Source organism: Pteropus medius, unplaced genomic scaffold, assembly GCF_902729225.1.
Source record: "Pteropus medius unplaced genomic scaffold, Ma_sr-lr_union100, whole genome shotgun sequence".
Lineage (NCBI taxonomy): Eukaryota > Metazoa > Chordata > Mammalia > Chiroptera > Pteropodidae > Pteropus > Pteropus medius.
Window position 1 is genome coordinate 432,469 of NW_024355008.1, and position 14,353 is coordinate 446,821.

A 14,353-nucleotide genomic window follows, 5' to 3' on the forward strand; every position below is an offset into this window, starting at 1 on the left:
GTTTAAAGACGTTGTTTACCCATTTTCTTTGCTATGGACATGCAGTGAGGAAGGGGAAGTTGAAGAGGATGTAGCCGAGTATGTAGCATGAAAGGCCTGCTGGCAGTTCCCAGACTTTAATCCATAGGTTCCCCATGGTTTTAGCCATAGGAAATGAATGATTTTATTTGTGTAGGGCAGCCACTTAAAGACTCTGTTTTTCCTGTTTCCCCTTCAGAGGTGTGGGAAATGGGTTGTCAGCAATCCCAGCGGAATCTTCCTTTGTTCTGCAGGCATCCTCGTGGCCTGGCTGCAGGGCTGATCAGCATATTGCAGTCTCTGAATGTAGCTTGATTAACATTTTAATTCTCTTGCCTCTTCCCTACATTACCTTGACCAATTTTTAAAATTTAATCAGTAGACATTTTATTTTTGCTAAATTTAGAGAGAATTATTCCATCTACTAATGAAGAAATACTTTTTCCTCTGCTTGATAACTGATTGACCTTACACAGGTTTATGTTCTCGATTTTTGAGAGACCCTAAAAGCCCAGGTGGCGACAAGCCTACAGTTTCCTGAGTTAGATTTTGCTTATTTAACAACTGTGTGTGTATGTGTGTGTGTGTTTTAAAAATATATTGCAGAGAATTTGATAGTGAAATAAGGTTAAACTTGCTGAATATTGATTACTGATGTCAGTTTCAGAATCATCGTATAGTGCTAATTTTGGGGTTACTTGTTTATGATTGTTTTCAGATCAAGCCTCTTATTTTTCTGGGGTTTTTGGAACGTGTCCTTAGAGCATTTACCGTTTTGAGTGTGCCTATTAAGTACCGCTGGCTAATGGCAGTGATATCATGAATTTTCACCACAGAAGAAATCAGATGCGGCCATACCAGTTGGAAAAGGGGTTTGGGGAAGGGTTGGGGTAAGGTGGCTTACTATCTACCTAAGAAGCCATGGTTCCTTTTATTCACAATACTCCATTTGTTTTCCAGTGGAATATTTTCAACTTGCTCTTTCAAAACTGCAGAGCTGCGACCTCTTTGATGAGTTCGATAAGTGAGTTTATTTCCTTGCTTGTGTTCAACTTTTAGTTTTGGCTACAGTGGTTCAAAATATGCACCCCTATGTGAAATGTAGTCACTGAGGAAAATTCCATAGCATCTGTGCATAACTAAAACATCTAGTAGTTATTTCTATGACACTTGAAATAAACAAACTACAAAATTAATTTAGAAGCTGCATGATTGGTTGACTCAAAAGTTTGCAGAGTGTGTTATGAGTAATGCTATTGCAAAGTCAGGACATTTTTAACCCACATTCATCTTTCCTAAGTTGTTCCTGAAGAATTAATTAACGCCCCCTGTTAATCAGCTCACAGCCTCCTTCCATGCGCTGTTTCCCATGCCTTCCCATACCTCTCCGAACCTGCTCAGAAGAATCTTGTGTTTCACTTGAATGTTGGATTTCAGAAACAGCTCTCATCCTCTTACTCATTTATATTCAAGGGAAGCAAATAGTTGCTCGGAACTATATTTTCTGACTACAAAAGATAGTTTAGCTTTTAGAAAATTTTAGTGTCCAGTTAACCCCCTAGGAATTGAATCGCCACAGATCGATTTTGTAGCAAGTAGACTTATTTTACAGAGATAGATTTATTTCACAATGTTTTAAGTTACCCTTCAGAATTCAGCCTGTGGCCCAGCTGGATGATATGGGTAGTTGTAGGTGTCAGACCTCCATTAAAGAGGAAATGCACAATCTGCCTTCTTGCTCAAGAGAGCAGAGGTGCAATTTGATGGATGCAGAAATGGGCTAGTGGACAGAGATGTGAAAATGAAGATAGCATTTATAGAACAGAGTGGGAAGAGCAGTGCTAGATTTTGCCTGAGTTCATCTCACTTTTTTTCTTTTGAGGGCCCAGATTATTGAAGTGTGAGTTATGTAATATATGTTGGGTCATTTCAGTTTGTACTTGTTATAGTTTAAAACTATGCCATCAAGCTAATCTCAATTGCAATTTTTGATAGCATATCGACAGCAACCATATATATTCTTTTCTAACCTTAAATTTTTATAGCTCTCATTTATAGACTTTTGTTTTGTGCAGACCTTTGGCATCTGCTTTACATTAATTCTTTCTAATTTTTACAATCACCCTGCAAAGTATGGTCAACGATCTCCATTTTTTTAAATGTTGAAAAAGAGGCTAGGCAAACATACTTACTTTGTTACGGCTGATAAATGCCAGAGCCAGGATGTGAACCTAGATAGATTTATCCAGTGCCTGGATTTCTGACTTGAGTGATAATGGATATATTTTAAATACTTGCAGCCAGTATCTGCAAATATTTAAAAAGATCCTTAGCCCTGTAAATGTGAGCTACAGCATTTTTATTTTCTTTTTGACATTCGATGTTGTTTTATATTAGTTTCAGGTGTACAACATAGTGTTTAGACATTTATATAATTTATGAAGTGATCCCCCCCCGATTAGTCTAGTACCCACCTGGCACCATACGTAGTTATTACAATATTATTGACTATATTCCTTATGCTGTACTCCCCATCCCCGTGACTATTTTGTAACTACTAATTTGTACTTCTTGAGGGTAGGGTATGTGAAAGTTTTGCTTTTGATTGTTTTTTATCTTATAACTAAATTATGCTTTATTCAGTTGGTTTCAGAGCCTCTTCTGACACAGGTGTTCACCATCTGTGTGTGTGCCTGGGCCAGGCTGTTTCCTCTCCTTGCTGACTTGGTCTTGCTGTTCCTTGCCCCCTCCCTTTGTCACTGAGAGTAACCCCCTCACCGGCCACTATCAACCCATGTCATGTACTTAGCATGTCCTGTATTTGTAGCAGTAGACTTGTTGGGACACTCCTATATTGGGAGGGTGGTGGGTGTGGGTGGTGAAGGAGAGATAGAAAACCATGGTGATTGCACAATAGTCCTTTAGTCTAAAGTTGCTAAGAGACAGAGATAGAGTTAATTTAGATCAAGAGACTTGTCAGGTGTAGAGTGAACGGAAAACATCCCTGTAAGATCCCTACAAAGTGAGCATGGTTATGTACTCAGATAGTCAGCGTTGCTGAACTACTTGTTAGACGTGTGCAAACCTGTTCCCTAGAGACATCAGAAAGAGTATTTTGAAAGTAGATGATGTTGATGTAGAAATGTCCAAACTTGCAGAGAATTTTTATGAGTTTACTTGAACCAAACTGACGACATGCCGGGGAGTAAGATCACAAATGCTCCAGAGAATGGCAGTTTTGCAGCTTTTATGTTTGCCTTTTATATGTTAGAATTAAGGGAGGTAACATAGGAAAGTGCATAAAATCCACTGGTGGTAAATTAAGGAGGCAGGAGAAAACAAATTTGGGAAATCTCTAGGCTTGGATAAAAGGCAACGTGGAGAAACACATACTTCTTTTATATTGGTGGCTACAGGATAGTTAATAATTAACATTTAAAGCACATAGAGATGGTATGTGAAGAATAAGATAACTATGAGGGGTTTTGTGGTCTTGTGCTCTGGTGTCAGTGGTAACTTCCAGAAAAGAAAATTATTGTGACATTTCTAAGGTATGTTATCCTAGATGCATAAGAAAAATGGACAGAGCTTACTTCAGGTAAAGATTGACCTTTGCTAAGGAAGCTATAGCCCTGGGATGTGACTACTGTTTATGACCTGTCCAGTTAGGAATTTGTAATCAGACCATTCTTTGTACTTACATTTGGCCACTGAGCTTGACAGGCCTGCCATGTGGTTCCCCTGAGCTTGTCAGGTTTATTGCATAATCCCCATTTCATTCACAATAAGAACATATTTGTGACATTACTATCTTCTCTTTGCATATTAACTTTTGGGAGGGGTTCGCATACCATAAATTTTACCTATATTTTAAATAAGTCATTCTACCTTTGGCTGGAACCCAGTGTGCAACACAAAGAACAATACATTTTAAATATACTGCAGAAAGGCAGGCGTACTAAACTGCCTATTGCTGCCCCTGAGGCAACTAAGATTGTCCTCCAAGTGACCTTGTAGTTCTCTCATTTCTCCTTTTGGCCTGGGAAAATGCTCTAGAAGAAGCAGGTCTGAGAACAGTCCTTTCTCAAGCAGAGAATTTGGACTGCCCTTAGTGGGAGAGTCCTCCCTGATCCCCAACTGTGGGTTCTGAAGCTGGCCCCAAGTTGGAGGAGGAAGCCTGTTGGCATAGGCTTGCTCGCTCCTTATTGTGGGGTCTGTAGGTCACAGAGGAGGGGCTGAGGTGGAGAGAGGTGAGATCCGCCCTTTCACGTTCTTTTTTCCTTTGGCTGTTCTCTTCACCAATACTTTATTCTCCCTCTATCCTCTTTTGTCCCTTCCAGAAAGCTTCAGACATTTTTGTTTTTGTCATTGTTTCAAATCTGAATTCTTTGATTCTACCAGATGTAATCTTAGTTTTGTTCAATTATCTTATTCAACATGTGTGATGCCCTAAATTGGGTAGATTTTACAATGAATAGCAAAATTCCAAATATCAGTTGCATTTACAAGATAGAAGTTTTCTTCTTTCTCACAGTTGTCATGTAAATGAAGTTTTCAGGTAAGCATTCCAGGGCCAGCCCAGCAACTATGAGCACATGGGGCCTCTCTATTGTGACTCTGCCATTTTTATATACACAACTTCTTCCTTGTGGTCCACTGTGATGGCTGGACTTCCACCAGTCGCATCTCCATTCTGGTCTGCAGGAAGGAGGAAGGGGGAAGGGCATGCTCCATCCATTGAGATTTGCCTTCTTCTCTCAAGACAGATCCCAGAAATCACATATAACACTTCATTACATTCAGTGATGTGCTGGAGCCGGTTGGTACCAACTCGTGAAAGCTTTAGCTCTTCCCAAATCTGTGTTCAGTGCCATCAGGGTGGAAGCTTGAAATTACCCATGGTGGGATGATTTATACCATGGAAATTAGCAAACATTACAAACCAGGGCTTCCCCCATCGTCTTCCTCCCTCCTAACGAGAACTGGTTGTTAAACATTTGCTAGCCATCAATGATTATATCCTGTTGACTAGGAATATAATCACAAGGTAACACCTAGATATAAGGTGAATTGGAAAATGTAGCCTTTATTCTACCGGGCTGTGTGCTCATCTTAAAAAAAAAAAAAAGGAGTCCTAGTTTAATGGACAAAGTAAACATGATTATTGAGGGGAAACTAGCAGTTGTCATTAGTATTCTCCACCGTTTTCCTAAGTCCCCACCTGTTTCTGTGCCTGGTAAAGGTCAGGATTCTAAAGTGAGTTACTATGTAACTCTATAACAACATAGCTCAGTGCTTGAAGCAGCCAACTGTGGTTTCTCTCTTGGAGAATTGATATCCTGTGCAAGCTGTGAAAACGTATTGGTGCTGTAAATCATTTTGGAGTGGTGTCACTTATGGAGGTCTTATTTATGCCGTATTTATAAGGTAATGGTAGTAAAGTAACTCTGAGGCAGAGGGAACCTTTTTCTAAAGTTAATACTATGAAGAATTGGGGCCAGAAATGAAGAGGGAAGGGAACAGAAGTGTATGTGTTTAGCCATAACACTCTGTGAAAGAGCCCTGGAGTTGTAACAAATCCATGCTTGTTCTTTGCTCTACCTCCTCCTTTCCCCCTCCAAAAAACCTCAAAACCCACATCGGTTCTTTGGTTACCAAATAATAATTATAATAATTTGCCTCCCTCCTTATAATCACATCTGTTAGAAAAACATTCGTATTATAGAAAATTGCCTTTCCCCCGAATTTTGTCACAGGAGTTCTCTCAGTTTTCTGTGAAAAGCTGATACCATATATTCGGACACGTGCTTACCCCTTTTATTTTATTATTTTATTTATCTTTTTGGTATGTGTTTTTAACAGAAAGTGTAATCGTGGGATTTTTCCTTTATGTTCTTTCTGCATTTCTCTCCTGAGTGCTGGCCCCATGGGTTGGAGTAGGGTAAATGTTGGATTGTTCCCTAAAGAATCCTAATTATCTAAGCTAACCTGTCCTTGCTGTGTTGCGTGGACTGAGGGTCAGACCCAGAAGCAAATTAGTGAAGTCATAGAGGTGGTCAGAGCAAGGAGGGATGGAGATTATCTAGTCCCACCCCCTCATTTTAAAGATGAGAAAACAGAGGTCCAAAGATTACTTGAAGTCATAGTTAGGAGGCCTCTGGACTTCTACCATTCTCCAGTTCCTCCCTTCACATTTTAGCAAGCAGAGAAAAGACAGGAAAGACTGCACAATTGAACATCTTAAGCAGCATCATCTGAAGAGGTAAGGGCAAGAAAATTCTGGAACTGTGAATTCTTTTGGTTATATTTTTTAAGATTTCCAGAGCAACAAATTTCCCCCCGTTTTTGAATATAGCTTATGCTGTTATCCTTAACTTCAAACCTGTCTTACCAGATGATCTTTAGTACTTTTACAGGGTTAAACTAAAACATCTCCAGGGTACATGTGTAAGTTCATTGAAAACAGATATATGTTAAATAGAGTTCTTTTTTTCCTCTTAAAGATACATGATCATGATAGACTCTTCTTGGAACACATACTACAGAAGAATACTTTTTCTTTCCTCAACTCTCACTCACCCCGAAGGCCATGCATAGTAAATGTGCCATTTGGCCTTCTCTCTGATTCTGCCTCTGAACCAGCTGATCCTAAGTATGGCAAAGAGAAAAAGTCTCAAAGAAATGTTGACAACCATTTTTTTAAATTGAGGTGAAATTCACGTAACATAAAACAAACCATTTTAAAGTGAATAGATCGGTGGCATTTAGTATATTCACAATGCCGTGCTAGCCACCACCTCTAGCTCTTCTAAACAACAACATTTTAAAGCGATTTTTCATCATATGTTTTTCTTTTCGTGTTCCTCCTTTTATGGAAATGCTCAGACCAGGACTTTGGCAGCAGAGGAGTGATAACAAGGCTGTTAGAAAAGGAGTACTTGCAAGATAGGTGGTCTTTTTCTGGTAGTGGGGAGAGTGAGGAGATGGATGGTCATGGGCCATTTAATTAGAGGGATTGGCGCTTGTGAAAAAAGCACTAACTGCCCTGCCACCTTGGGCACGTTTTTGAGCTTCTGAACCTTGGTTTTATGTAAAAGAGGGGGGTGGAACTCTACGTGCATATTATACCAAAGTCAATTTTAATAGTTAAGAGTTAAGACCGTGTAACCAGTGTACGATCATTAAGTCAGTGTAACCAGGGAAACCGGGTGAAGGGTACACAGGACTTTTCAGAACTATTTTACAACTTCCTGTGAGTGTTGAATTATTTCAAAAGAGTAAGCTTAAATTGAAAACATATGTCCACACAGGACATATACATGAATATTCATAGCAGCATTATTCGTAATCTCCCTAAAGTGGGAACGACCCAAATGTTCAGTGGCTGCTGAATAGATAAATTAACCATATATCCACACAACAGAATATTAATCAGTCATAAAAAGGAACATGTAGCTGATTCATGCTACACTATGGATAAAGCTTGAAAACATTAGCATTATGATGATAAACGAAAGGAGCAGTTGCAAAAGACCACATATGATATCACTCCACTTATATGAAATAGCCAGAATAGACAGAGATCAAAAGGAGATAAGTGGTTGCCAGAGACTGGGCTGAGGGGGAGATGGAGAGTGCCTGCTACTGGAGTTTCTCTGTGGGGTGATGAAATGTTCCGAATTCGATGGTGGTGATTGTTGCACAGCTTAGTGAATATGCTAAAACTCACTGAATTTTATTATTTATGATGGTGAATTTTATGGCCTGTAAATTATATTTCAATTTAAAAAAGGCTTTAGAAAAACAGGGATGGTGGAGGTGACCTCTAGTTTCCTTTCTAGATTCTGCAGTACTTTGCTCAGAGGGCACCATGAGGCCATGCCTAGAACAAACCATCTCTAGTTCTTTTTGTCATTTTATCTATATGCTGCTGCTGTGGATTTCTCAGGACTTGGGTTCCTCTCTTTGTTCTCCAGCACAGCTCACAAAGAGTGGCCATGCTTCACAAACTTCACTAACGACTGAGGATACTTCAAGGGAACTGCATCACAAAAAAGCAGTTCTTAAAATGTGCCAGTGTTGCAAGGCCCTGACCCCTCTCGCCCGTCCGTGTAGCTCCTTAGCACCAGCTTGCACCCTGGGCCCGGGGCTTGCTGCTTCTCCTAAGTGGGAGCACATCCTCCTATAGCCAGAGGAGCAGAAACCCTGAATCACAAAACGTCAGCTCTCACTTAAAAGGCATGAACTAGCTCCCCATCCTAACCGCCAACATCACATTGTGGAAGCATGCCAGATTCTGTGAAGAATGCTTCAGTCCTTGTATAGCTGGTTGTAGAGTGACTAGACACAAACATCTTACCTAACGGAAGCATCAGTGTTAAGTCATTTGCCTGCTCGTGGATGGGGACTTGTGAAAGCTGCCCAGTTGCTCAATCAGGCAGAACCCATTATGTTGGCATCAGCAGAGCTGGGTCAGATTAGCAACCAGCCAGGGTGGGAGCATAGCCTTGGACAACTTAAAAAAGAAGAAGACTTATACATTAGTAGTGTATTTATTAAAAAGAACCTGAGCCCCGTTAGGGATATCAGTGTCTGCATCGCTACTCGGGACCCCCTGCTGGTTTGCAGGGTTTCTTTACACAGCAGCATTTCCAGCCAGGATGAAAACTTGAGGGCGGGGGTGGGGAGGAAGTTGCGATTCAACAAAGTGAGTCATATGTGGTATAGAGGCAAGAGCAGCCACTACCTGTTTTGTAGCAACTACTGTAGTTGTTGGGAAGAGCTACAGAAACCATGATACACATGCTGGCGAAAGTGGCCTTGTGCAACACAGAATAACAACATTCAAGACCTCAGTGATTGCCTTACTTCACAAAAGGGCAAACTGAAGTCCGAGGTTAGGTCACTAGGCCAGAGTCCAGAGGTGCCGAATGGGGGAGCCAGAATTAGTCGTCAGGTCTCTACCCTCAGTCCATTGCACAGTGTTTTAGGATATTTGGGCTACAAATAACAATCTTCCTGATTAAAATTGATTTAAACAGAGCAGACCTTTATTTCCTGTACTTCATAGTTATGTGGTTTCTGGGTCTGCAGGTTTATGGTTGTAGCTTGCAGGGTGGGCTGTGTATGGCTACACACACTGGATTGTACAATTCCAAGGAGTAGCAATTCACACACATCTAGTAACCCTATAGTTGGACTGTATACAACCTGCACATCTGTATGGAGTAGCTCTGGTTATGAGATTGAATTAGTGGCTTTGTGACGTCAGGGCAGCTTCTCTGTGGCTGGCTCTCTTTGCCTTTCCCTATTAACTGCAAGACGATTGTAGCTGCTCTTACTTTATGTCATTACATGTCCACATTTAAGCAGAAAGGAAGGGGTGGATAAAAAGAAAGTGTTCTGCTCAAACTTACTAGGAGTAAAATCTTTCCAGAGCATCTAATGAACTTCTCTAATATCTTATTGCCCCGGGGGTGGGTCATGTGGTCACCTCTAGACCAACTATTGGCAGAGGGATGTAGTCACCATTGTTAGGCTTATGAAAGCAGGGCCCTGCTAGCAAGTCACAAGGGGTAATGGGTGTTGGAAATATACCTGGTGGGATCTGCCATAGATTTTACACTTAAGATGGAGCGATTTATTTTAATACATATAATGCTGCTAAAGGGAAAAATGAATGTTAGAAACAATTCAGAAGAGAAGACAGATGATAGGTAATTTGAAATGGGCAATTCAAGTTTACTTTCTCTGCGTTGATGGTGTTGATGTTTTCCTCAGCATAAGGCAGTGACTTCTGGATTTGCCTGACTTGATGAGAAACATGCCTTTTCCCTGGGGGAAGTGTATTCTCTTACCATTATGGCTTCAGCAGCTTTCCACATTTCCCATTAATGGGTTCAAGCACTCTGGAATGGCTTTGTTTTCTGGGTGAGTGGTTTGGAGTATGTGCATTTCCCTGCCTGTTTCTAGGGTGGGGGAAGGAAGAACAGATACTGCTTCTCTAGACATTAAGTAGGAAAATGACCACCACACTTAGTATAACAACCAAGCCGATTTCTAAAATGCGAAGCCTGTGAATCGGGAAATTTTAGGTTAGAGGTTCCAACCCTTGGGTTGCAGACCGATACTGGTCCATGGCGTGTTAGGAACCGGGCCTCACAGCAGGAGATGAATGGCAGGCGATCCAGCAAGTGAAGCTTCTTCTGTATTTGCAGCCACTCTCCACTAGCATCGCCTCCTCAGCTCCACCTCAGATCATCAGGCCTTAGATTCTCATAGAAGCACCGGTCCTTGGTGCCAAAAAGGTTGGAGACCGCTGGATTAGAGGATACGGAAATATAAATGGTACTATTTTGCCCTCTAGGGCTTCACAGTTTATTGCAGCTACTTGTTCATGAAAGTTAATTAAATATGGTGAAGTTATACAGTCACTCAAAGGAAACTGGAAGTTACACCTAACCTAAGGAAGCAGGGAAAGCCAGGAGCTTAGACCAGGTGGATTAAACCAAGGAGACGATGAATCACTTCTTTGTTAATATGAGGGTAGCTGCAGTGAAGAGGGAAGCAGTGATTATGAGGTGTGTGTCAGACCCTGTATTGGTGCCGTTACGTCTTTGGTCCCAGAGCCATGGAGGCACTGTGAATACAAGCCAAATGAGGGTTTATTGCCAAAGAATAGTCCTAGGGATACTCTCCAAACTTTCTAGTGTGAAATGTGATCCTCAGAGAAATATGTGGGCCTGCATATCCCTTACCAGGAGGAATAGGTTAATTTCATTGACAAGATTTCCTTTCAGAGGCATTGGCAAACTTTTTATGTGGCAAAGGAAGGGGTCTTCCCTCCTTCTACCTGCTTCCTACAAAGCTGAGAGGGAAGAAAAGAGAAAGTGAAATTCCTAAAAATGTGGTGACTGTTGAACTGTAAAACATCTTTAGATTTGGACTTCTTTTGAATGAAGTAGCATCTATAAGATTTCTTTCGATTTTCCCCAAGTCTTTGAACCTGTTGGGACCGTAAGCAGGAGGGAAGTTGGGTGGGAGGAACGACCCTCTCTCTGAGCCTGATCCTTGGGGCTCCCTCACTTTTTTCTTGGCTGGAAGGCTTGGTAGGGCCTGTGAGAGGAGGTCCAGGACCTTGAGTCTGAGTGAAGAGCAGAGATGGGACATATTGTGTGACAGATGGTAGCTTCTCTTATCATGATGCTTTTTTGGCCACACGTGATCGAGGGCTTGGTGACCAGCTGTAATCCAGCTGGATACAGATAACACTGAGGGGGACTCCTGTGAACACTAATGTTCAGCCTGTCAGTTCATTGCTGAGCAGTGGTTATGCAACTGGCTGTGTCTGGAACTGGGCTTGAGTTAACCTCTTACTGGTGGCAGCTTCAGAGATAAAGTCTGTGGGTTGGGAGTCCTTTGTTGAGACTCCAGGATAAGAGTCTTTGCTCTCAACCCTGCCCTCGCCTGTTTGCTTATGTTGGAATCAGGCAGCCTGGGTTCAGGCTGGGAACCCTGAGCCAGGGTGGATGCTGTAGCCCTGGGGAACCTGAGCTCAGGGCAAGGCTGCCTTCATAAGGGAGAGGGTTAGTTTAGCTGCCATAATTATAGATATTCCTCCTCCACTCCTATGCAAGGTTACCACATAGGGACAGGGCTATTATTTATTTCTAGCTGCTTCCTCCCAGCTTGCTTATCATTGCACTGGGGGGATGGAGCCAGCTTCAACTTCAGTCCCTAATCTGCATTAAGCTGATGCCGAATTTATGGAAGAAAAGGTCAAGCCGGCTGTGTGGGAATTGCCCCATGCTATAGAGCATTCATGGGATGGATCTGGTGAGGATGATGCAATATTCCTGGAGAGGAAGTGGTTTCGAATGTTTACCAGGGCTCTCATCTTCTCATACCTACCACGTGGCTGTAGAGGAGAGCACCTTTGATGAAGTTTTCTTCTTGGAATTAAGGATTAATGTCAAGCTTGCATATGAAAGCATCTGGAGGTGTTACTTTCATACTTAGAGAGAAAGAGATTAGAAAAAATAAACATCTGTAGAGCACATGGTGACCTATCATGATAAGAGGTTTTGGACAATGTCCTCACCCCACCCCCTCCCCACAGTCCCTGCCACCTGTGACACTCTGGATCTTGCTTTTGTAACAAAGTAAACACTGATTTACTTTTTTTTTTCTTTTAATTTTTTATTATTTATTTATTTAAAAAAGATTGTTTATTGGGGTAACATTGGTTAATACAATTATATAATTTTAAGGTGTACATTATAATTTAACATCTGTATATTCATATGTGCGTTTACCACTTAAAGTCCAGTTTCCTTCAGCTACCATATATTTGACCCCCTTTACCCCGTCCACCTACCTCTACCTCCCCCTACCTTCCCTCTGGTAACCACCTGTCCACTGTCCATGTCTATGAGTCTCTGTTTGTCCTGTTCCTTTGTTGCTTTTAGGTTTATATCCCGCATATAAGTGATATCATGTGGTTTTGAACTTTTTCAGTCTGGCTTATTTTGCTTAGCATGATTATCTCGAGGTCCATCCATGTTGTTGCAAATGTCAGTATTTCATCTCTTCTAATGGCTGAGTAATATTAGTAGACACTGATTTAAACATGACTCTTTAGTTTGGGGAACTAAGAGTCCCGTATTAAAACATGTAAAAAATGTTCTTAAGAACTGTAAAGTGTTAAAAACTTATCAAATAAATAGATGGGCTAAACATATTCTAAGTGAAAAAAAGTAAACAACGCATATAGAAATGTGTGCATCGTCTCTTCTTAACCTGACAGGGCCAATGCGTGGCTCTTTTCAGTGGTTCCTGTACTTCATATTCTGTTTAAATATGCTACAGCATGTGCACCATTTTGCTACTCATTAATTTCCTAAGAGCCTTACAGCCTAGAGGTCATCTGGTCTGCTGATTTCCTGGTTCTTAGAGAAACATCTTTTTTCCCCCTACTTCCATGTCATGAGGGCCCTGGAATGGCAGTCTCTGTGGCCCTCTGTAGTTTTATCCCCTAGAGGAAAAGAACAATCTGTTCTGTCATTTCTCCAGGCCTGTCCAGGTAGTGGTGAGAACCTGGAGACAGACAAGCCAGGCCGTAGTTGCTGAAATCTGACGGTACACAATCTGTGATCCTAGGCTGATCCCAACCGGCAACAGGAAGTTCTACTTCGTGTCCTACTTTAAAGCTCTTTGCTAGGAACACAAAGTGAATTCTTAGTTTGTATTGGTTAAGCTCCAAGGACCAGTACATGTTGGGGAATTGAAGTGAGCATGGTCAGGTACAAGGAAGCTGTACTTTCACCACCTGATTCCAAATTGTCCATCTCCACTCTTAAACAAGATACGGCAGTAACCCAGAGCTAGAATTTCAGGGGAATGGGTAATGCTGGTAAAAAATGTACACACAAGTAATGCAAAACACACTTGTATCGATATTAACATGCAGAATCCTTTGTCGAAGAGTGTTTTTGTAGTCCAAAGATTTAGACCCAAATTGTATTCAGAGTTCTATTTGGAGTATGTATGACTTTGAAATGTTACCTAAAGGTTTTCCGAACCTCTTTCTTCATTTATAAAATGAGACTATCAGGCTTACTTATCTAAGTGGATGATTGCGAGAATTAAATGAGGGAACATGTATGGGCTGATAGAGTTAATAGTTGCTAACAATGATACACTTCCTATGGAATGTTATTTCTCGAACCTTGTATTTTTCTAATATGTCTCTAGACCTATAAGTCACAATTCATTCTTTTTTCTTCTTATGCAAAAAGTAAAATTTGGCTTAAAAGTATAAATGGGTTCTTAGAATCACCCCGTTTTGTAATAGATGGCTCAATTTCTCACCTGTTCTTTTACCCAACAGTGTGCCATGTAAAAAGTGTGTCGTGGTTGGTAATGGAGGAATTTTGAAGAATAAAACATTAGGAGAAAAAATTGACTCCTATGATGTAATAATAAGGTAAATTTCTCATTTGCTAAACTGGCATTGTTTCAAAAGAACGTGGTTTCCTACTTTAGTACAGCTGCGTTTATAAGGAAGACGAGTCGCTTTGATATTTTTAAGTACATTACACAACCTTGTCTCTCCATTGTTGACTAGAGTAAGCCTAGATTTCAGTGCATTCATTTAGCAAATATTTATTAGGTCCCTTTGATATGCCAGGCACAGTTCTAAACACAGGAGATATAGCAGTAAATAAGAACAATGTTCATGTCTCCTGTGGAGCTTATATTCTAATGAAGGGAAGAAAACAGTGATTAAATAAACAGGGAAATATAATAATAAATGTCATACAATTAAAAAATATAT

General features: G+C 40.9%; 1 protein-coding gene across 5 annotated transcripts in view; it reads left to right on the plus strand.

Annotated features, from left to right (window-relative positions):
* ST3GAL6 (ST3 beta-galactoside alpha-2,3-sialyltransferase 6) overlaps positions 1-14,353 on the plus strand; it is a 67,008-nt gene that overhangs the window by 42,748 nt on the left and 9,907 nt on the right. For 4 of the 5 annotated variants that reach the window (XM_039856914.1, XM_039856915.1, XM_039856913.1 and 1 more), the window contains 2 exons: positions 979-1,042; positions 13,907-14,002. In XM_039856914.1, the coding sequence (XP_039712848.1) occupies positions 979-1,042; positions 13,907-14,002 (160 nt within the window). The remainder of the gene's footprint in view (positions 1-978; positions 1,043-13,906; positions 14,003-14,353) is intronic. The other variant, XM_039856917.1, reaches the window with a different exon arrangement.